The following is a 22,925-nucleotide window of genomic DNA, read 5'->3' as shown; positions in this document are numbered from 1 at the left end:
AGAAAGCGTGGGGGGGGGGGCAAGCAGCACTGTGTGTGTCTATGGATGCACACAGCCAGGCTAGGAATCAAGCCTGCAGATGTACCCCATAGCAAGCAGCCTGTTATGGGGGCACACGGAGGAGGAGGAGCCAGGAATGCCTGCAGGGGACCCCAGAAGAGAAGGATCAGGGCTGCTCTGTGCAAACCCACTGCACAGTGCAGGCAAGTATAACATGTTTATTATTTCAAGAAAAAAAGTCAGAATTTTAAAGTTTAAAATTCATCTTTACAAAGCCATAAACATTGTAAGCGCATTCTTTTTCCTACATTCTTTATTTCTGCCCGAAGTTCAGCGTTAAAGACAAAATTACTACAGCTCTGTATTCAGTAACTCATTACTTTTTTTTCTGTTTTTTGAATTCAGGCAGTGCAAGTATCTGAATCTTACCTGGTACAGCAGCCCCTTGGAGAAGGAGAAGCAGCACAAGGAGTCCGTCAATTGTGCTGCACTTCAGTTTAGCTTGAAATATAACTGGGAGGAGATTGATATTTTTTCTTACATATCGTAGTACTATAATGCATCTAAGTAGTAGTACTATATTCTGCTGTACACGTGCAAATATTTACATTAATTCCTGCTCAATGGGAACTTACAATCTAAAGCATCCAAAATTTCCTTGAGCCAAATAAAGACGCCAACCAAATCCTGTGTCCTGGATAAGCTTGCTATCCAGCTGAGGGTAACAAACTTTTTTCCCCCATGATAAGACAGATCTCTTACCTAATCGCAGTTCTCCAAAATTCCCACAGCCAATTTTTTTCCCAACTCTAAAATTAGGCCCGACCATCAATACTCCAGAGTTCGAAGAGCCAGTACGTGTGTTGTGACCTGATCGGCCACTAGGTCGGGCCATTCTTTCATCAGGTTTGTCTTTGTCTTTCTTTTTGCCATCCATATCAAGTTTACGGTACTCCACTTTGAATTCTTTTTTAAAGACAAGCAAACTCAAATTGGGTGTTGTAAAAATGGAAACATAACTAGTGAAGTTCCCCTGATGGATACTGTTATTCTCGTTTTCGATGGTAATGAGGGCTCAGCAAAGGCGGGTTCATCCCATTCGCAAATTCTTTCCACTGGGGACTTCGGTACGGTGAAGTTTATCCTCTGCAGTAATTCCTTCTGCTGCTGTCCTGGGTCAAACCTAGAAAAAGAAAAAAAAACACAAACGAAAAACAATTAGAAAAAAAATTGATATAACTGTATGCAAGAGGTTATTAAAAATGCAAATTAATTAAGTGTACAATTTGTTACAGGAATTGACACAAATAAATTGCTTAGAAGTAACGTTATGGCCTTGTTCGTTTTTTTTTTTGGTAAAGATATGAAGTTCAGGAGCTAATTAGGGCATGAAAACCCCATTAGAAAATGAAACCTTTGAAGTCAGTGCAGTTAGGCCTTGTTTTCACAGGCAGCTATTTGAGAGAAAACTCTGATTGTGCAGAAATATATTTAGATAAAGGAGACTTTGTTGTTTAGTTCCACAGAAATATGATGCATTTAACGCTACAATCAGCCTTGTTCATATTATAAGGCTGAGAAATGAGGTAAATTAAGGTGAACCTGGGCCTGATTTTCTAAAGGGTAAAGACAGTAAAATGCATGTTTGCTTCAAACCTTTTATAATGTGTGTGGGGAAAAAAAAAAAACACAAGAAATGATAGATAGATTTTTTTTTTATTATAATATTTTTCCTTTTTTTTTCACATAGTTAAAGGTTTCATACTGTGCACACCTAAAGGGCAACTCCAACGATTTTTTTTTTTTTTTTTGAGTGAGGGTCTGTCAGGTGTTATTGCTGTATAATATTGTTAGAATGATTTCCCCTTCCTTCCAATCCCTGTGATAACATGATCACCCTGAACAAATGTGTGGGGGGATTACTAAAAGGAACACAGACTATTTTTGGACAGTTACAAGAGTTCTCATATTTATGTTTTTTTTATTATTTACAGTATTTTCTGGCGTATAAGACTACTTTTTTTACTTAAAAATATACCCCAAAAATTGGGGGTCGTCTTATACGCGGGGTATAAAATGTGAACCCTGAGTTTGTTTGGGTCAAGCTGGCTGGATGTGCGGTAATATTGTACATACAGTATACCACGCTGAGACAAGCTGGCTCAAAACAAATGTCCCTATGACAGATTAATCTGTCAGCCCACTGGATGTGCGTTATATACAGTATACTGCGCTGAGCCAAGCAGTTTCAAAACGTACCGGTACGTCCCTACTGTAATCAGACCGCTGGATGCGTGTATGTACGGTATCTGCGGCTACATACAGTATACACTGGGCCAATCACGGCAAGTGATGTATTCTACTAATGAATACAAAGCCTGCTCAGATTGGCTGAGTCAGAGAGGTGGGCTGATGATGTCACAACCTCAGCCAATCCGAGCAGGCTTTGTATTCATTAGCAGAATACATCGCTCGCCGTGATTGGCCCAGCATATACTGTATGTAGCCTCAGCTACTGTACATACCCACATCCAGCGGGCTGATTACCGTAGGGACGTACCGGTACGTTTTGAAACAGCTTGGCTCAGTATACTGTATATACCACACATCTGTCATAGGGACATTTGTTTTGAGCCGGCTTGGCTCAGCACGGTATACTGTATGTACATTACTGCACATCCAGCGGGCTGTATATATACTGTATATTGTATGTAGCCGAAGCTACCGTATTACCGCACATCCAGCGGGCTGTATATATACTGTATGTAGCCGAAGCTACCGTATTACCGCACATCCAGCGGGAACCATCTGATTTGGAATTTGGTCCATATGATGACTGTCTTACAAATGTATCACAAGATGTCATTCATGAACTTATGATGTCAGAGGATAAACATGAGGATTTTGAAGGATTTTAAGTACCGGTAAGTCATAACCATTTCAACTAAAAAATCTGATGTTTTTAAATGGTGTTGCCTCGGAAGTTGGGTAGTTTTATACAGCGCGTATAGCCAAAAACCTATGTTTTAACTGGAAAATTAGGGGGTTGTCTTATACACCCAGTCGCCTTATACGCCAGAAAATACGGTACTTAACATGTTCATTATTAGTTGAATTACTATACGGAGAGGTTACAATATCTTTTTGGTCGAAGCACATTTAGCCGCCCACGGCCACATCATCCTGAATGCGCCCGGTCTTGTCTGATCTCGGACCTGGTTAGTACATGGATGGGAGACCGCCTGGGAATACCAGGTCCTGTAGACTGAAATTTTTTGCATGGACCAAAATTGAGATAACCTTCAGGTGGTACTTCTCTTGTACTTATTGCACTAGATGAAATTTATTGTTTGGACAAATGTAGTGCCTATCTATATATATTTTATTTGCATGTTTTTATTGTGGTATGCGTCTCTCAGAGATATTCCCTCATCTCCTGTAGAGAAGAAAAGTTGTCACTGAGAAAAGAAGTGCGCACAAAACAGATGCACACAAGTACATAGGAACTGAAGCTGGAATTTTGATTAGTATCTTACAGAATGAGCTCCAATAATAGCATACAGCTTAGTGTAACAGACATTGGTATGGAAGGGCACTGAAAATACGGTCATAATTTAGACAGGTGTGACATTAAGGGTGGCAATCATGGCTCAAACGCCCAAAATGTGCCTCTCTATTCATGACATAAACAGATTACAAAAATATTAAAAGAAAACATCATGCGAGTTCTACATTTTACCCGATTCTCAAAAAAAAAAGGAAAGAAACACATCACCTCACATGCAACATTCCAACTCTCCCATCACTGATGACAATTCCTCTCCATCACCAAAAAAAAAATGAAAAGAAAAAAAGGAATGGTCACAACAATACAGCAATTATATAATGTCAAACCCCTCGAACCTCACCTGTTTGTAATGGCTTAGCAAGAAAAAGACTGCCTTACGTAGATGATGCATGCAATTACCTAGAACCACATTACTTTCTATTAAAGACCTCAGAAATGCTTGAACATATTCGACCACGCAAGCCAAAAACAAAACAAAAGCTTTGAAATGACAGTGTCAGCACAAGTTGGAGCAGCAGTGCCAAGATGGGACTACTTAAATCAACAGAGTCTCAGGGTTATTATTCATCGTCTGCTGCACAGCACTCATTCCTTAGCAGATCTTAGCTGTCCTTTACTCATGTCCATCAAAACATAGAATGAATTAACATTTTAATGGCATAGCCCTGTGTGCACATATCACTGAGACTTAATCACACCATCATCAGTTCAGAATTGGTAACGCTACTTGTAATACACAATTTTAGGTGGTTTATTTGGAAGGATCCGTGAAAGACTCCAACAACACATCATGCAGAATAGTTCTTTATTGCCTGTCTGGAGTTTACATGTTCTCCCTGTGCCTGCGTGGGTTTCTTCCGGGTACTCCAGTTTCCTCCCACACTCCAAAGTAGCCTCTCCCAACCAGGGTGCCCAGGCACCCTGGGGTATCTGCAGGCTTTTCAGGGATGCCTTGGCAATATACTTAAAAACTACTCAAAAATTGTATTCAAGCCAGCAGATGGATCAAGCCCGCCTTTTAGTTACACAGAGCCATAGGTTTTCATTGCGCACTTTTGCAACCTGCCAGCTGCCGTCATCCTAACAACCATTTACATCTTAGTTGATAAGGAGGACATCAGGCACCTGCACAGCATCCTTGTTTGCCCTTCCCCTGACCCTCTTTATCAGCAGTGGGGTCACTGAGCGAAGGAGAGAAATAAAGAGAGAAACACTGGAATACTGGTCAGTAGCAGTTTGCAAAGGTATATTTGCTTTGGAAAAATAAATCACCTCCAACAGTGGGTGTCCTACGCGTTTGGATTTTGCTGCACTATGCAAGACTATTAGAATCGTTTTTACATTTTAGAATGGGGTGCCTTGAGATTGTGTAGAATGTTAAAGGGTGCCCTTGAGATTGTCCATAATTTTAATGGCGCCTTGACTGAAAAAAGGCTAAGAAACACTGCTCCAAAGACATGCTGGTAGGTTAATTGGATCCTGTCTAAACTGGCCCTAGTATACATATGTATGCATGATCGAGAGTTAGGGAACTTAGATTGTACACCCCTCGAGGGTTAGGGACTGATGTGAATGTACAACAAATATATATATATATTTAAGCATTGCGTAAATTGACGGCGCTAAATAAGTACCAATAATAATAATTATTGCACAAAGTTATTTGCAAGAAATATATCATTACTGCAGTCTGCCCTGCTCCAAGGTGGCCACAATGCACAGGAAATTCAAGGAAGTGAGTGATGATACTAGTGGTGCACCAAAACAAAAACTCTAGACCGAAAGATAAGTTATTTTTTAAAAATATATTTTACATATAATTGTTTTTTATTTGACTTTTTGATTATTATCATGAATTTAAGTGAATATGAATTGAAAAAAAAAAAAAATCCAGTAACGCAAAACATCTTTTATTAAGTTTGGTAGAAAATAAAATTAAATAAATTATATATATATATATATATATATATATATATATATAATTAAAAAATTAAATAGGGGAACGTTTTTGCACTAAAGTCAATAGGGGACGTTTTTGCACTAAAGTCAATAGGGGACGTTTTTGCACTAAAGTCAATAGGGGACGTTTTTGCACTAAAGTCAATAGGGGACGTTTTTGCACTAAAGTCAATAGGGGACGTTTTTGCACTAAAGTCAATAGGGGACGTTTTTGCACTAAAGTCAATAGGGGACGTTTTTGCACTAAAGTCAATAGGGGACGTTTTTGCACTAAAGTCAATAGGGGACGTTTTTGCACTAAAGTCAATAGGGGACGTTTTTGCACTAAAGTCAATAAGGGACGTTTTTGCACTTTTTTTTTATCTACTTCTTCTTCTTTCTGCAAAACACTGATAACCCTATTTTCAGTCAATAATTTTCGGCGGCTAACATATCTGTGCATCGCTAGATGACATCACAAGATTTTCTCTGTAATCACAATGTGAACACATTGGGGCATTTACTAAAACTGTAGCAAACAGAACCTGGAGCAGCTGTTCATAATAACCAATCAGCTCCTAGCTTCCGCTGTCTCAGGTAAGTTTTGAAATTTAAAGCAAGAAGCTGATTGGTTGCTATGCATAGCTGGTGCAGATTCTGTCTGCTCCAATCTACATAAATACCATCCTTTGTGTTGTTATTTACAAGACACTTCAGGCAACAGTCCACTGCAGCACAGACACCCTCCAGGACACAACTCCAATTGCACCAAGCACTATTTTAAAAGGTGCTGAGGGTAGAACTATAGGCTAAACTTTTTTTTCCCCCCATTGTCGATGGGGGTTATAACCTTTCCTTACACACACAGTGTATATTTTGACATTTGTGTCCCATTGGGGAGATTTCACTTCACTTCCTGCCCCATAGCCAAAAGAGGAAGTGGGAGGAAATCCCCACAAATTAAGGGAATTCCTTGGGGACCCCAGGTCACCAGAACTAGTGTCCCCATTGGAAAATTTCCCCTCTATTACTTATTCTGGGGACAACCAAAAATTTGGGGTTTCTTTTACTTTGACTTTCGATAATGGAAAACAGGACAAACAGAGAGGGTGAATCTCATTAACGGGAAAACAGAGAGCAATAAAAACCTAATAGGTGCTCTAATCCACCACCACTGTGTCCAAATCTTAAAAACAAACAAATTAATTAATTTTTGCTTTCAGTTATAAAAAGCCCTTGCGAAGTAATTGAATAAAGGCAATAACTCAAACAAACAGCAAAAACAGTAGTTTAACTGGTAAGTAAAACTGTAATACTGTGTATGCAGCCAAACATCATTTTTATTTAGTTCTGGATAAAGTAGGGAGAGGTTCTCCCACTCTGGAGATATTTCAGGACATTCTGGGAGAGGGATTCTCTTCTTAGACAGTCATCACCTGAACACAGATTGTAATCATGAAATTTTGGATGTCTCATCACTTTATGTCCTACTGACAATGGTCACCAGGAACATAAAGAGGAGGAATTTCCCCAGCAAGAACAAAGACAGCAAAAAACAAGAAAGGGATTCTAACCCTTCCCTAAATGATTCATGGCCAGAAATGTTTTAGGAACACACAAACTACTCTAGATACCCCTGATAACACCAGCAGTTCTTTGATCTTCCTACAGAAGAAAGTGGTGGCAAACTGTATAAATTCAAAATCTGCTGACAGGCAGGGCTTTTATAACAGAAGAGACCCAAGAGGTCCCTTGAGTCATAAATTTCCCCCTTGCCTGTCAGTGGGTAATGTGATCTGAGCCGCATATGCGCAGATCAAACCACATTAATGGCGCCCTTTGCACGCCACTGCAATGCGCACAGAGGTGATGTCACCACTGCCTGGCCATTCAGGTGACCGAAGATTCTACACCCGGAGGGAAGAGTGGGTGAAGATGGAAGTGCTACGGAGCTGTGAGTGCAGTGCTGGAGGGCTCCGTTTATAGGAAGTCTGACATAATGTACTAGTATGCTGTACATACTATAGTATACTATATTATGACTTTAACCTGCACGGGGGCCCATCATTTTTTTGTTTAATACAAAGACTTCACTAGTGCTTTAAAAGCCATAGTGCATGGATAATAAGGATCTTAACAGTGGATCACCTGTTAGAAGGTTGCCAAGTCACTGTTGTAGGAGAGAGCAGGGTAAGCTACCAGAACTAACTAGATTGCAGCTTGTTATCAACTTTGAAGACCAACAGCTCCAGAATGCCAATGGGGGTTTTAAAGATTTACTAGCCAAATTGTACATTCATCCTCCCCCCTCCCTAACCACTTTCCTTCAGTGCACTTATATTACCCTCCTCTCTCTCAATTGGACATTTAATAATTTTTTTTTTTTTAAATACATGTTGTGTCCTCTCTCAGCACTGCTGGGATTCTCACCTAGGTCAGAATGTCCCAGTCACCTGCAGCCTCCTGGGATACTGAAGTCACATTTCAGGAGGCCTTAAGGTACTCTACAGCGTATGTTCCGCTGCACATCATCCTACGGCCAACTGTCTTCCTGTGTCTTGCAACCAGCCATCGGATGATATGTAATGGCGCATGTACGTCATTCAGAAGGCTGGCTAGAAGAGAAGGTGGCCCAGTGACAAAGTGCAGCAGGACAATGCTGTATCTATAAACAGAATGGTGAAGCTTCTCTTTAGTAACATGTAAATTCTTCAATCTCCAAACTTTGGCTTCAGGCTCACTTGAATTCTGATAAAAGGAACCCATCAACACTTGCTTTGCATTCTCTGGGCTGTCACCATAAACCATTTAAAAAAAACTCTGGGATAGGCAAAAAAAAAAAAAATCACTCATTAATACACGCCCTACACAAAACCCTAAACAGTAAAATTTTGAAAATCCTTACCATTTAGGGGAAAGGTCTAATTATTTTTTGAATTATGGAGATGAGGTCATGAAAATTTAACAGCATCTGCTCTGCCAAGGAGGAGGTGTAACTGCAGAGATTACACCATATCCTCTCCTCTCTCTGCAGAAAAAGTAAACTAAAGTTCCCATCAACCACAGGGAATTGTAGTCAATGTGGGTGGGTACAATAGGTCTGTACATGCTGAATGTGTCTGAGAGTCTATGTACGCCCACCACTGTAAGTGGGGCTGAATTACATCACTATTTAATGGAGAAAGAACTACAGAAGGGATGTGCCAAGACCAGTGGCTGGGGGAACAGGAAGCATAGCAACCACTGGTCTTACAAACAGAAAACCAAAGAGAATTAACAGTTTAATTTGAAAATGAACAGGCTATTTCAGAGCAACTATTGAGTGAACCAGAAAATGGATGACATACTCAGAGATGGTAGGAAATCAGCAACAAGGAAATGTAAAAACGTTTTTGCCTGGAGTTTTGCTTTAAAGCTTGAAATGCTTGAAAAGAGTAAATAACTGAAGAGTATTTATTGTTGTCCTTTATCCGAATGGAGAGATTTTATCTTTCTGTTTTTGCGAGAGCAAAGTAAAAAAATACAGTATGCTACTGGGACAGGAAGATAAAGACAGGAATATCACCCAGCCATAAGAGTGAAAAAAAAAGGTTTTGGTGCAGTCCATGTACCGGTTCTAGAAATTTCCCATCACATCCCATCCTGAAATAAAGTGAAAAGGAACTCTCTCGAATGAGGACACAGATCGCAAATAAAAGCCTGAGGCTGTAACCCATTCACACCAAACCCACTGGAATTGGGCTTTAAAGTGTTACTAAACCCAGGACCCTGAATTCACTATATTCAGTCTCCCATAGTACAAAAAACATGGAAATGCAATTATGTTAGTAAATATAGACTGCTAAATACCTTTCATCAGCAGCAGTTAGAGCAGTCTTGTGACTTCTATCAGTGTCCAGCTGAGCACTGGTTAAAGCTTGTAGGAGGATGCAGAACTCCTGTCCTCTGTCTGGAAAGTGCTGATTGGCCCTGTGCTGATCACATGCACTCTCCCAAGAACCAAACTGAGCATGTGCAGAGTGACTGCACATGATATGTCTTATCAGGAGATAAGAGGGGGACCATGGAAGAAGGGGAGGATCAGAAAAGGGAGGATCAAACAGCATTTTTACACAATGCAAAGGATTAACCCCTTAGGTTCCATAGTGAGCATAACAAGCATGCTTTACTGCCTATACAGACTGATTTTACTGTTGCAGGTTTAGTAATACTTTTCTAAGTCACTGATCTAAACCAAAATTGTACATATCAGGTGTCAGGACACCCAATATGAACATATTTGTGTGTGCTTGTTACTTACTGAATAGAGAAAAGCAACTAACTATAACAGCCCAAAGCAAAGCACCTTTTAAAATATGGCAACAATGGCTGCACCCACATAGCCATCAAGTTGCTGGTGCATTAAACAAATGTGGAAAATTATTAATTTTGAGAAGCAATAAAAGAAATATAGAAAATAATGTTTTCATAGAACAACATTAATTGTGTACTGATTAAGGAATTTAGTACAGGTAGCACAAGTCATTCTTAAATAGTACTAAGAGGAGGGATCTGACGTGTGAAATTTGCATCTTCTAACTGTAGAAAGAAAACATTATTATGCATAACAGAAGCCATGTCACGTACAACAAGAAAGTTATTGTTGCAGGGAAGTTGATTGAGCACATAAAAGAGGTACTGAGCCCAGTGAATAGAAAAAGAAATGTGATCACAGTCACGCTGTAAATGTACTAATGCTGCATGAAACCTAACCTGAACCTACATTGTTTCACCTTTCCAAGAACCCATGAAAGCCACACACAGCATCACGGCTTAATTCAGACATCATCATGAAGAGCGCACACAGGTCAGCATTCCTGGCAGCTGGCTATATCTTCAGACTTCAAACCACAGGACAGCAAGACTTCATCATATTCTGCTCTGCCAAGTTCCTACTCCAGCTAACAAGCCTGTAATCGAGCAACTTAATGGACAGTAAGACTGGCTGAACATTTGTCTCAACAAAGGAAATTTGTCTGCATCCAGGACTGATCTGCAGGTATTTGCTGCATGAGTGATTACGTGCAAACGGTTGCCAATAGGTGTGGGTGCCGTCAGGCTCCCATTGCTTTCAGTGGGACATCCTGCCTGCATCTTTTTGCATGGATCCCTGCTTAGCCTCCTGCAGATAATCTCAAAAGGCCCCATTCAAAAGTTTGAACAGATCCTAAGTTTGGGACTCAAACCAACTGTAAAATGAGTTGGTCATGACTAATAAACAACTGCCACAAACAATTTTTATCTATCTATCCATTCAGCCGTATCCGACCCTTGGCGATTGCATGGACCGTCACTCATAAGCGACTTTTTCCATGAATTCTCTTAGCAATTATTTTACAGGGTAAGTTGCCAGGTCTTTCCCCAACCCCTACCATGTAGGAGATCCCAACACATTTTAGGTACAGACAAATCAACTAAGCAGACTTAGTAGCAGTAAAACGCAACCACCCAGCTGCATTATGTAATAGCCCCTTTAAATTCCAACAACATATACATTTATTATATTTACACACAAATTTACTAAACAGAGAGAAAAAAAAAAAGTTTTCATTAAACGCATAGACGCACTACATTGCTTGTAAACTTTCAGGTTCTAAGCAGATTCCTTTCACAAGAAAATCATAAAAAGCCTTTAGAATGTCATTTTACGGCAGGAAGATAAAGCAGTGGTAAAATGTAAGTCTGAACCAGCTCTTGACTGGCTGCCACATAATCATATACATATATAATAAAAGTGACCATGTCACCATTAGGACACTTAAAAGAGTAAAGGATAAAATTAATCTAAAAAAAACCGCCAGACTTAACTGCTCTGAGCAATGGTTTTGCCTCCTTCTTCTTCTGCGGTCCGGTCTCAGAGCTCCTGGCTCCTACCCATGCCAAGTGCCCACCATAGCAAGCTGCTGGCTATGGGGGCTCTTGTGCATACTCACTCCCGAGCTGGCTGTGTGTGTCCATAAAGACACACAGAGCATGGCTCAGCACCACCCCCCAACTCCCTCCTCGCACTGCTGTGTCTGAGCCAATAAGAAGAGAGAGCCTCTGCACTCATGCATATTGCTGGATTGAGACTCAGGTAAGTATGAGAGGGTGCTGGGAAAGGGCATAGGGTGGGATGCGGAGCGGCAAGCGGAAGGTTTCTTTCCCTTCATGCATAGAAGAGGAAAAAAAACTTCTGCCTTTAGAACCACCTTAAAAAAATGTCCCTTCATCCTCTAATCTCCCTCATCTTATCTAGGTACATGCAAGATGTAGTAGTTGGTTTCCCTTGGTAGTACAGTCATGGCCAAAAATATTGGCACCCCTGCATTTCTGTAAGATAATGCACCACTTCGCCCAGAAAATTGTTGCATTTACAAATGTTTAGACATTCTTATGTTTATTTCTTTTGTTTGTATTGGTATGACACAAAAAAGTGGAGAAACAAAAAAGCCAAATAGGTTTAAGTATAGCTTTATTCCCTAGGTCTTCAACCATTGGAAGTCATACTTAGCCTTGTTTTCCTAATAGAATGTACTGAACTCCGGGCACCTTCATTTGGTTGCCTTTTTTTTTCTTTTCTTTTATATTGTCAGATATTTTTGTTTTCATGTTTTATGATGTAAACGAGGCCTGTTTGTATGTGGTGCCTCTGTTTTGGCCTTCTGCTACTTTTCATTGTTGGCCCTGGCATCCATTTACTGTATTCTCTGTATAACATTCCATTTTTTTTTTTTATTTAATAAAAATATTGTGAAAGAAAAATAGGGTCATTAGGTAGTGGATATGTATGGAATATTTCTGGAGTGTAAGGTAGTGGATATGTATGGAATATTTCTGGAGTGTAAGGATATCATTTGGTGTCACTTTAATTCTGACTTTTGTGACTACATTCCTGTTCTAGGTAATTGAGTCGAGAACTATTGCAGTCACAAAAAGTCAATCTCGCATTTCCAGGCAGAGCCAAACAAGGGTAGCCTAGATATTTCTCTTAGTACAGGTATTGCAATGCAACCATTTACATCTAAATTTGCTGTGAAAAATGACAATACGAGACTGGATAAAACAGGGAGTTGGATATTTGCTACTTGCTATGCCACAATATCAGGTTCATATCTAATACAGACAAAACGTATGTCCTCCACCAAGTGGCTAGATGTACTGTATAATCCGATGACTGCGGCAAGAAAAGAAAATATTCAAATGAGGCAAAAATGCACTGAATTCAGAGAAGTACACATTTTTAATCTGGGAGAAATAAATTCAGCTGAATGACTCAAACCACAATAACACACTGCAAAGGCCATTCCTCACTGGATTAAAGTGAACCTACCAGGAGAGAAGGGGAATTACCATTGAAGCATGGAAACCAAAGCACATCTTGACAGCATGCTCAAAGATGGATCAGAAATGGCACCATCCATAGTCTCTCAAGATAGATTCCCCGAGTCCTCATGCACAGTGGACGTTTTAACAGCGGCTGTTTTTGGCTTTTGACGGTTTTTTGTCTACAGCCAGTAAACCCCCCAGCATGTTATCCTATGTGTTGATGCACACAGACTGTAATCAACTATTTTTGGCAGGGACATTTTTTGGCTGGAAAAAAAAAACCCCAGAACTAGTGGGTTTCTAGAGTTTCTTTAGCTGTAAAAACGCTCTAATGCTGAAAAACACAGTAAAATGTAGAAAATCGCGACAAACCGGCAGTTTTTGGATGTTTTCTGACCCATAGAAAATTGGGGGTTTTTGGTTAAAAAACGCTGAAAACCGCAAAACACTACTGCAAAACCACTAAGAAACTCACGTTTTTAATGTGACTTTATACAGCTGTTACCAGCGTTATTACAACGCCCCATGTGCATGGAGTCTTAAAATGATCCTGAAATTCACTGTGAACCTTCTTATTTGTACATATCCTCCCCCTGTAACGAGAATAACAGCAAATGACAGGACTATAAACAAAAAAAACTACAGCAGACGCTTCCCCATTCAGAACCTGTGTGTACGAAGCCCAAATCACAAGCATAGCTCATTGTTGCTGACATGCAGCCACAGTCGGCACAATACTAACACCAAAAGATCACACAATGGATAACATTATACGATAAGTTAGTGTAAATTAAACAATTTCCATCAAAAACACAAATTGTTCCAGAAATGAATCAGACTCTAAAGCCTGCACTAAATAGATCTATCTTAGTCTGAATATGTACAGCCCACAAATACTCATGTGCTGAACACCAATCAAATGTAGTAACTAATTTCAAATGCTTTAAAGAAGTACTCCTGTCAATCACTTATTGAACAGTGTTCACAGTACCACTCAGCAGAAGGTCAAACAAAAGAAAACGTCCTGCTGTGAATGCTTAGGAATGTAAAAACATGTGGCACACCCTAATATCAGCAATATGAGAGTGACAAATTTTATCCTGCCAAGCAGGAAGCACAGATGTGTTTCAGGGACATATTCAGCTTGTATGCGCTCATTATGACAAAGAGCAAAAAAACCTCCAATAAAGCAACAACATACAGTACATGCAAAAGGAAAAAACAATCATGGATCTAACTAATTAGTATGAATGAAGTCAGGACTATTATAACAATTATCCAGCTATCATAGGAACACTCAAGCGGAATACCTGTGCCAGTGAGGAGGCCCTAGACCAGCCTCTCTCAGTCAGGGCTCCTCCAGTAGTTGCTGAGGGGGTTCCCCGAGTAATAAGCAATTTGTCTCCCAAACAGGTAACTGCTAACCATCCAAGGGCATTAGTCCCACTTGTTACCAATGTAAAGGGCGCTTGTCAAGGGGGTACTATTTTAAACAATATTTTTATAATTATTCTCAGAACGGGCAGCCGTGGGAGCCAAATCGCACCAAATATGCAACATCCCTTATTCTTTAATTTATTGTTATATCTCAACTTACTGTGCCTGCTGATGTCCCATGGGCTGCAAGAGTTTCAGGTCGCAGGATGTTATAAGGTTACATAAAGCAGCACATTCACGTGAACAAATGCACCCAAAAAAATTGAATTTTATGTACCTGCAAACTTTTTTACCTTGGAGTACAGTACAGGACACTGGTCTTCGTAACATAATGGATGGGTTATATGCAGGGGCGGACTGACCATTTGGAAACTTAGGCACTGCCCGAGGGCCCAGGGTCAGTAGGGGGCCCCATGAGATGCCCCTGGTACCTTTTTCATAGGCTTTGAGTTTGGGCAAGGACACAGGGGCCCCATGTTCCCCTATGGCCCGGGGACCCCATGAGTTATCAGTCCGCCCTTGGTTATTTGTGGAACCTTGTTCTCCAAAAGAAAGATTTTACAAGTGCATAAAAAAAAAAAATCCAATTTCCAATACAGTACATGACACAAGTCTAATCATAACAAATAAAATGGCCTAAAGCAGTAATGAGGGGAAGGCAACATGGCAACCGAAAACCTGTCAACATACAGTCAAAACAAAGTCAAGACTGACCTTAAAACAATGGCATGCAACACCAACTGGGTAAAACTTAGTAAATGTGTGAAATAGCAGGTAACAACCTCACAAAAGGTATACAACAGATTTATTTATTATTATTATTTATTTCAGGTACTTAATTTACTGGTACTGTCAATTTACGCAGTGCTTTACATACATACATAGTACATTCACATCATTCCCGAACCCTCAAGGAGCGTACAATCTAAAGTCCCTAACTCACATTCATATATACACATACTAGGGACAATTTAGACAGGAGCCAATTAACCTACCAGCATGTTTTTGGAGTGTGGTAGAATACCGGAGTACCCGGAGGAAACCCATGCAGTCACAGGGAGAACATGCAAACTCCAGGCAGGTGGTGCCGGGGTTGGGATTCGAACCAGCGACCCGAGTACTGCCAGGCGGAAGTGCTAACCATTCAGCCCCTGTGCTGCCCATATGCCTTATGTCAAAAAACTAAAGATGTGCCATTAGATCTAGTAGAATGAGTCGTAAACTAAGTTTCTCGTGTCTGTACCCTGAAAGAGGAGTCTTATTTAGCTGGCAAATCCCCCTGGCCTCTTTCACACAGCCAGGGAGCTGTGGATGCTGGATTCCTACGGAAAGAAACAACAGAGTTTGTAACCAGAGGAAACGACTTCTAGTACCGAGATGTTCAAATATTCCCGACACCAGAAAAGGCCAACAGATTACACCCACACACGCATCAGTGGGGAAACCCCTTCATTGCTAAGGGGAACTGGGGACAACTTGGAGGATTTGGAAGTCCAAGACCAGCAGCAAAAGGAATGGCCTGGTTTGACCTTGGAAGTGGATGACGAACGAGAACAAAAAAAGGACAAACTATTTCTATGTCAAGGTACATGGCTTACCCGTAAATACCTTCACCATCTTGCTAGACAAAAAGTACTTTAACCACCTGTCACCTTCTTGATGTACACATCCAAAGACTACGCATAGAGGTGTTCACTCTAAAGCAGCATCTGTTCCAACTGTTTCTTGCAGGCTGGTTCAGCCAACCAACTTTTTAGCCAGAGATTCCCGAAACACAATGCGAGATAACAGACGGAACAAATTGATCTGGTCCACATAGCAGTGCAAGCTCAATGAAAATAGTTCAAGCTGATGTTGAATTGCGGAACTAACTGTGATACCGCCAGGTTTCCTGGCCATCTGAATGGAAAAGACCCTAAAGACGGCCAAAGACTATGAGATTTTCTTTACTGCAGCCACAAATTGCTCGGCATCCATGAAGCCTTAGAAAGATGACCAGCAGACAAAGCAGCACTCACACCATGAAAGGAGATTGTTCAAGTAAGGGGTGGACTCGATTTTAATCTGCTGATCGGAGCCAAGTGTCCACTTACCGTAGCTTATGTAGAGTGGGCATGAACAGAGCCCGCTCTGCTCTACGGGCGGCTGGGAGTAAACGGACTCTGTTTTCCATTTATTTCTGACTGCCCTACAATCCCCCTAGGCAGAGGACGGATCCCCTTCCATTGTTTTTTTTATCAGACTGGACCGGAGGTAGGCGAGTGTAAATGGACACAAGTCAGTTTTACACCTGTTGATCCAAAGGGGTGAACAGACTGACCAGTCAGGTTCACCTGAAAAACTAATTTTTATTTGAAAGGGGCCAACACTTTTTTTTTTTCTACACTGTCCCTTAATTTTACCATCACTTGTATTCCTATCACAAGAAATGTAAACATCCCTTGTAATAGGAATAAGGCTGAACAGTCCCTCTTTATAGAGAGATGTGGGGTCTATAAGATCATACATCTCTCCTCTATGCTTGAAAGCATGAGATAAAAAAAAATTGATCTCAAGCTTACCAGCAAAAAATGGCAGTGTTTATATCTGCCAGAGCTCTATGGCAACCCAGTGCTGCCGCTAGATCAGTTCCCCGGCTCCCTGATCGCACAGGAGATCACGGGGGGTCCCCTGCCACTGCCTGTAAAAGCAATCCAGCAGCTAATCAGTCGCTAGGATGGCTTTAACAACACAGGAAATTGCCAGCTGAAGAAAAAAAAAATTTAAATTTTCATTACGGCGGGAAGTGGTTAAAGTAATTTTGATTTGTCTTTCACATTATTTGCCTGCCATTTCATATTTTTGTGACTGCATGGAGTATAAAGATTTGTAGATTAGTCTCTAGAGGCAGGACAGACTAGTAACAAATATGACTCTCCGTAATTGCTTAACAAGCACAGCTACTGAATAGCACGGCAAAAGCAGCAAGAGGAGCTTCGATACATTATGGTTAAATATGGCAGCTCTCATATACATAAATCATTACAAACTAAAAAACAAATACACTTTTTTTAAAGGATGAAAGGGATAGTAAACTCGTTACTGCGAGGTAATATAATGTGCTAGTATGCATCGCATACTAGCACAATATGAAAGACTTATCTTAGAATGAAGCCCTCCAGCACGCTGTCACCGATGAACAGGCTTCCATCTTCACCCGGTCTTCCTTCTGGGTTCACGGGCTACGGCTGCTTGAATGGCCAAACCACCAATGATGTCACTTAAGCGCATGAGTGCGGGAGTCTCGGCCACGGCACACGGCTCTGAAGGAACAGCACGGGTATGCTGTTCCTTCAGAGCACGTGTCGGTGATGTTTTCAGCTGCCTCTCTGTAAAATATCTCCTAAATAGTGAAAGTTTAGGAGAAATTAATTTTACCTAAAAGGCAAGCTTCATCATAAAATTAAATGGAAGTATCCTCCTGCGCTTTATATAAAAGGATTCCCTATATGATAGCTGCTGTCACTGGACTAAACCAATAAGTGATCAATATTTAACAAAAATTAGTGAAGCGCTACTATTATCAAAATTAAATACTACAGTGCCTAATTATGTCTATCGACTCGCAACGCGTCGGTACGCCATATCCGGTTTCGAGTAATGTCACTTCCGGTCACGTGGTGACGCTTGTCCAGACGCAGCGGCCATATTGGTTTCCCCAGGTTTCATGCAAATACACCCATGGGATGGGGAAACCGCTGATGTGACTACAACTATATGTGAGTGTAATCTTTGCCTTCTTTGCTGGCTTTATTAAACTTATTACACTATGGAAGGATCTCTCTTGTTTCTTGTATAGTACTGAGTGGAGGTGGGGTGGAACAGAGGAGTCTCCAATTCCCTTGTGACATCTGGATGGGCTATCCATATACAAGGACCTGATACAGAGGAGAGGAATAGCTTTTTGGCCCTGTGTGGGTCAGTGCGGGGAGGTGAGCAGGCACTGCTGCCATTTGAGGATTTGTGCACTAGAAGTGAAGATCACTTTTTCACAAAGTTTTTCACTTGCATGGACTTTGCTTTATTATTTTTTTTTTGATCATTCACAGATGGTGGTTTTATATTTATGTGATGCACAGGTATAGGATGGAATTTTGTGATTGAATTCGTTATATATACATGGTATTTTTTTCATCCTTCTTTTGTTTTAAATTCACATTGATGTGTATTTTTATTTCACCATATATCATATATATAATATATATGAGCTCCTTTTACACAGAGCACTAATCGATAGACATAATTAGGCACTGTAGTATTTAATTTTGATAATAGTAGCGCTTCACTAATTTTTGTTAAAGCTTCATCATAAGCTTACCTGTAGGTAAAAATGACTTTACTACCACTTTAAAAGTCCATTCACAACAGAAGTGCTGGCACACATTGATCAATGCATTTCAGAGCATACACATTGTAAAAGCAATGTAATTCAATAGGAGCATACTGAAAAAGAAAAAAAAAAAACGAACAGGCCCAACTTTTTTTTCGACAACGCATATAAACACAGGTACACGCTTGGCACCCACACTGCCGGATAAAACATGTGTTGACACAGTGCACCATGGTACTGGTTGGAAGACGGAGCAAGTTTGGTCTCAGGATACACCCACCCACTCTCCCTGCACACCAAACCCAACCCTGGGTTTAATTTCCACACAAATGTCATGGCTCTCCCTGTTAGTTGCCCTAATCGAGCTCCCACTCTCTGCCTCTGTTCAGTGCTGTTCTGCCTTCACTTTCTAACCCAGCGGTATTCAGTCAGGATTCTGTGGTACTCCCACTGGTAAAGGCTAGATGTGTTTCATTATATTAACATTCCCATGTGTGATACATCACAAAGACCAGGCATTCACTGGATGCTGTTTGAACCAAAAAAGAAAGTTGTCCTGTTCCCTTGATGCATAGGGACCAGCTAGATAAAGCAATGCATGGACATAGGGAGATTGATCAGCCATGACACTACAAACTGCGGCCACAACATGTGAGACCATCTTTACAAGGCAAGACAAACATAAGGAGTATAACCATAATGGTACCTAGTTAAAACAACCGCCAAAACCACCAATTTGAAACTATACAGTTCCTTTAAATTAGCATCACAATATTTTAGTTCCTCCTTTAATCACATTTTCATACATGCCTTAAGCCTTCAAGACTAAAGTGATGAAAAAAAATCATGAAGGTTCTTTATAAGGGAATCATCCCAATTATTGACATAGCACATGCACCATGTGCTTAATGATTAGCTCTGATTGGTCACGTACTGTTTAGTACACCAGCACTTGGCTTGCTGTTGTAGACACAATTAAGAAGAGCACTCTAGTTAACATATCACATGAAAAGCATAAAGGAACACAAACTATGCATTGCAAAGCTGGTCTTGCTAAGGATATAGCAAACCATTCTCTCTGACGAGTTATGATTTTGAATCTATATACAGCAGATTTTTTTTTTATGACTTTTTCTCCTGTGATGAAAACCCACAAGGGTCGCCAGATTAAAAAAAAGCAGATCTTGACCACTTGCCCTCCGGAAGATTTACCCCCCTTCATGACCAGGCCATTTTTTGCTGTTCGGCACTGTGCTATTTCAACTGGTAATTATGCAGTCATGCAATGCTGTACCCAAACAAAATGTATGTCCTTTTTTTCATACAAATAGAGCTTTCTTATGGTGGTATTTGATCACCTCTGTGGTTTTTACTTTTTTGTGCTATAAACAAAAAAATACCGAAAATTTTGAATAAAAAAAAAAAAAGAAATATTTTTCACTTTTGATTATAAAAAATATCCAATAAACTCAAAGTTAGTCATACATTTAGGCCAAAATGTATTCTGCTACATGTCTTTGGTAAAAAAAAAAAAAAAATCCCAATACGTGTATTTTAATTGATTTGTGTAAAAGTTACAGTGTCCACAAACTATGGTATATATATATTGAAATTTACACAGCATTTACTTTCTGACTGCCTATCACATTTCTTGAGGTGCTAAAATGCCAGGGCAGTACAACCCCCCCCCCCCCCCCCAAATTACCCCTTTTTGAAAAGTAGACATCTCAAGGATTTTGCAGAGGCGCATGTTGAGTCCATGGAACATTTTATTTTTTGCCACAAACAGTTTCTTTTTTTTTCTTTTTTTTTTTTTTACACAAAGTTATCACTCAAATGATATATTGCTCATGCATGCCATGGGTATATGTGGAATAACATCCCAAAACACATTCTACTTCTCCCGAGTATGGGGATAACACATGTGGGAGACTTTGTGGCAGAACTACACTTTCTAGAATTTTAATGCACAAAAACACAATATACTGCCCAATCGTTTGATAGAATTTAAAAGATGATGTTATGCTGAGTAAATGGATACCAAACATGACATGATTTAAAACTGTGCATGCCCATGAAATGCAGACAAAGTACATACATTTTTAATATCAATAGGTGACGCTTTAAAAGCCTTTACAGGCCACCAATGTATATCTACACAGAAGGTCTAGTGCTATAATTACTGTCCTCGATCTGACATTCGCAGTGATACCTCACATGCATGGTGCAATCTGTTTACATACTGACAAGGGACCAACGCTTGAATTTGCCTTTGCGCACGAGCATGGGAAGGGGGGAGGGGCGAGGGTGGTTTTATTTTCCCCCACAAGGTTTCCTTTCCTTTTTTTATCACTTTTATTGTTATCACAAGGAAATATCCCCTGTGACTGCAATAGGCATTGAAAGGTATTCTTTTCTAAGAACTCTAAGGTCTATTAGACTCTAGATATCTCTTCTAGCCCTTAAAGCATATGACCACACTAAGATCAGTGTGATCAGATGCTTTCCCAATTTAAAAATGGCACTGTTTAAGTCCGGCGAAACGGAAATGATGAAATGCTCATAGCTTCCGGTCTCTTAGACTATAGAGAGGATTGTAGGCATTCTGGTCTCTGATCAGCTCTATGGTCAGCCAGCAGAATTGCCAGCTGCATTCTCAGATTCCCCTGTGGGACAGGAGAGCCCCAGAAAACTGTGGAAGGCGGCAGGAGAGGGATGTCCCTTCCCACATCTTGCAAAAATGATCGAGCTGCTAATTGGCATTTTACATAAAAGCAGACTGCCAGCTGAAAAAAAATGATACCAGGATGATGACTGTAGCTGCAGGCATCCTACTGGTATAACCACTCAAAGTCCAGCAATGTACCAGTACATTGGTAGTCCATGTTGGGCATATGTGTAACAGCAGAGAACACGGGTATATGATGAATCGGGTCTGTGAACCAATATGACTGCAATTCATTCTTTTTTGTAATGCCCATGTTGAGGATAAGGCCCAAAAAAGTTTTAAAATCAGAAACCATGATAGGTTTCCATGCAAATTGTCTGGCAAGATTTGAATTTGGGTGGGTGGCGATGTATTGCTGTGCGTATAAATTGCTTTGGCCCACAATCAATTGGTACAAATCTTCTGTGAAAAACAGCGGAAGGGCTCATTGCTAGTGCTAGCAGCGAACGGGGACGATCTTGCCAACATTGCATTTTTGGGAACACTAGTATAGTTCTGTTCATGATCATTACACTGATCCATACAAACACTATACTAGTAATGGGGGTGATCATCGACTTATAGCACGAGTGCGATAGTGTGCGTCCAATGCTAGATGACACTGGCTGGGAGGGGCGCTAACTGACCCTGACGCTATCTGATGTCACTAGTGGCAGGAATACAGTGATCGGTGAAAATTCTATATAATGACACTGTACTAATGGCATTTGCTGGGTGATGGGGTGATCAAAGGGTTAAATGTGATAATCTAATGTGTGTGTGTGTAAAATGGAACTGGACTGATGGGGGGGTGAGCGGGGGGTGGCAGAGATGTGTCCACACTCCGAAATAGAAAGCAACGAAAGATGACATGGCTTTGCCCAGAGCCGCTGTTTGCCCGCAAAATGTGGGTAAAGTGGTCAGCAAGTAGTTAAAAAAAAAAATCTTTTAAGGGTGTTTTTTTTAATTCTCAATATGGTATTTATTTGATTTTTTGTAACTTTTTTATTTTTTAATACTTTTATCAGAATAGTACAATGTTACCACAGTAACACTGTACTACTGTGGGGGGGTGGATCAGGGATTTTTTTTTTTTTTTTTTTACACTTTGCTTTGCAGGAGAAATAAACATCATTTCTTCTGCAATGCGAAGCTTGCTGTCAAAAACCCAACTCATTCATGACGGTTCATAACAGCTCAAGATAGTGATCTGTGAATGGCTGGAGCTGATCACGTGGTACAGCGTGCTGTGATTGGCCCCATGTATCATATGACAGCTGTGGGCCAATCAGAGCTACTAGGAAGAGCAGAGCGATTATGAATTAGATTGATTCATAACAGCTTTGCTAACACCGGGCCGCTGGACACAGCAGTCGCGGGTGGGAAGTACTGCGCACCAGCTCAGACGTGCAGCATCCCCCTGTGTTAGTACAGCCAGAGCGGCGTGCCTGTATGTTGCTATGCCTGTAGCTGCCACCTGTCCGAAGTATATTGTGGGCAGGCGGTCAGGAAGCAGTTAAAAGTAGAACTAAAGGAAAACGTTATGGGGTTATAACCCC

The 22,925-nt window shown here is 40.5% G+C and overlaps 1 protein-coding gene across 7 annotated transcripts in view; it reads right to left on the bottom strand.

Moving 5' to 3' along the window:
- CSNK1G3 (casein kinase 1 gamma 3) overlaps window positions 1–22,925 on the bottom strand; it is a 212,900-nt gene that overhangs the window by 141,545 nt on the left and 48,430 nt on the right. For all 7 annotated transcript variants that reach the window (XR_016312431.1, XM_089675348.1, XM_089675405.1 and 4 more), the window contains exon 2: window positions 763–1,183. Coding sequence is in view for 6 of the 7 variants with exons in the window: in XM_089675348.1 (XP_089531474.1) it covers window positions 763–937 (175 nt within the window). In the remaining variant the exon portion in view is untranslated. The remainder of the gene's footprint in view (window positions 1–762; window positions 1,184–22,925) is intronic.

This window comes from Staurois parvus, unplaced genomic scaffold, assembly GCF_062004578.1.
Source record: "Staurois parvus isolate SC_StPar_1 unplaced genomic scaffold, SC_StPar_1.0 ptg000004l, whole genome shotgun sequence".
Classification (NCBI taxonomy): domain Eukaryota; kingdom Metazoa; phylum Chordata; class Amphibia; order Anura; family Ranidae; genus Staurois; species Staurois parvus.
Note: the sequence above shows the minus strand (reverse complement) of the source record. Positions and strands in the feature narration are given on the sequence as shown.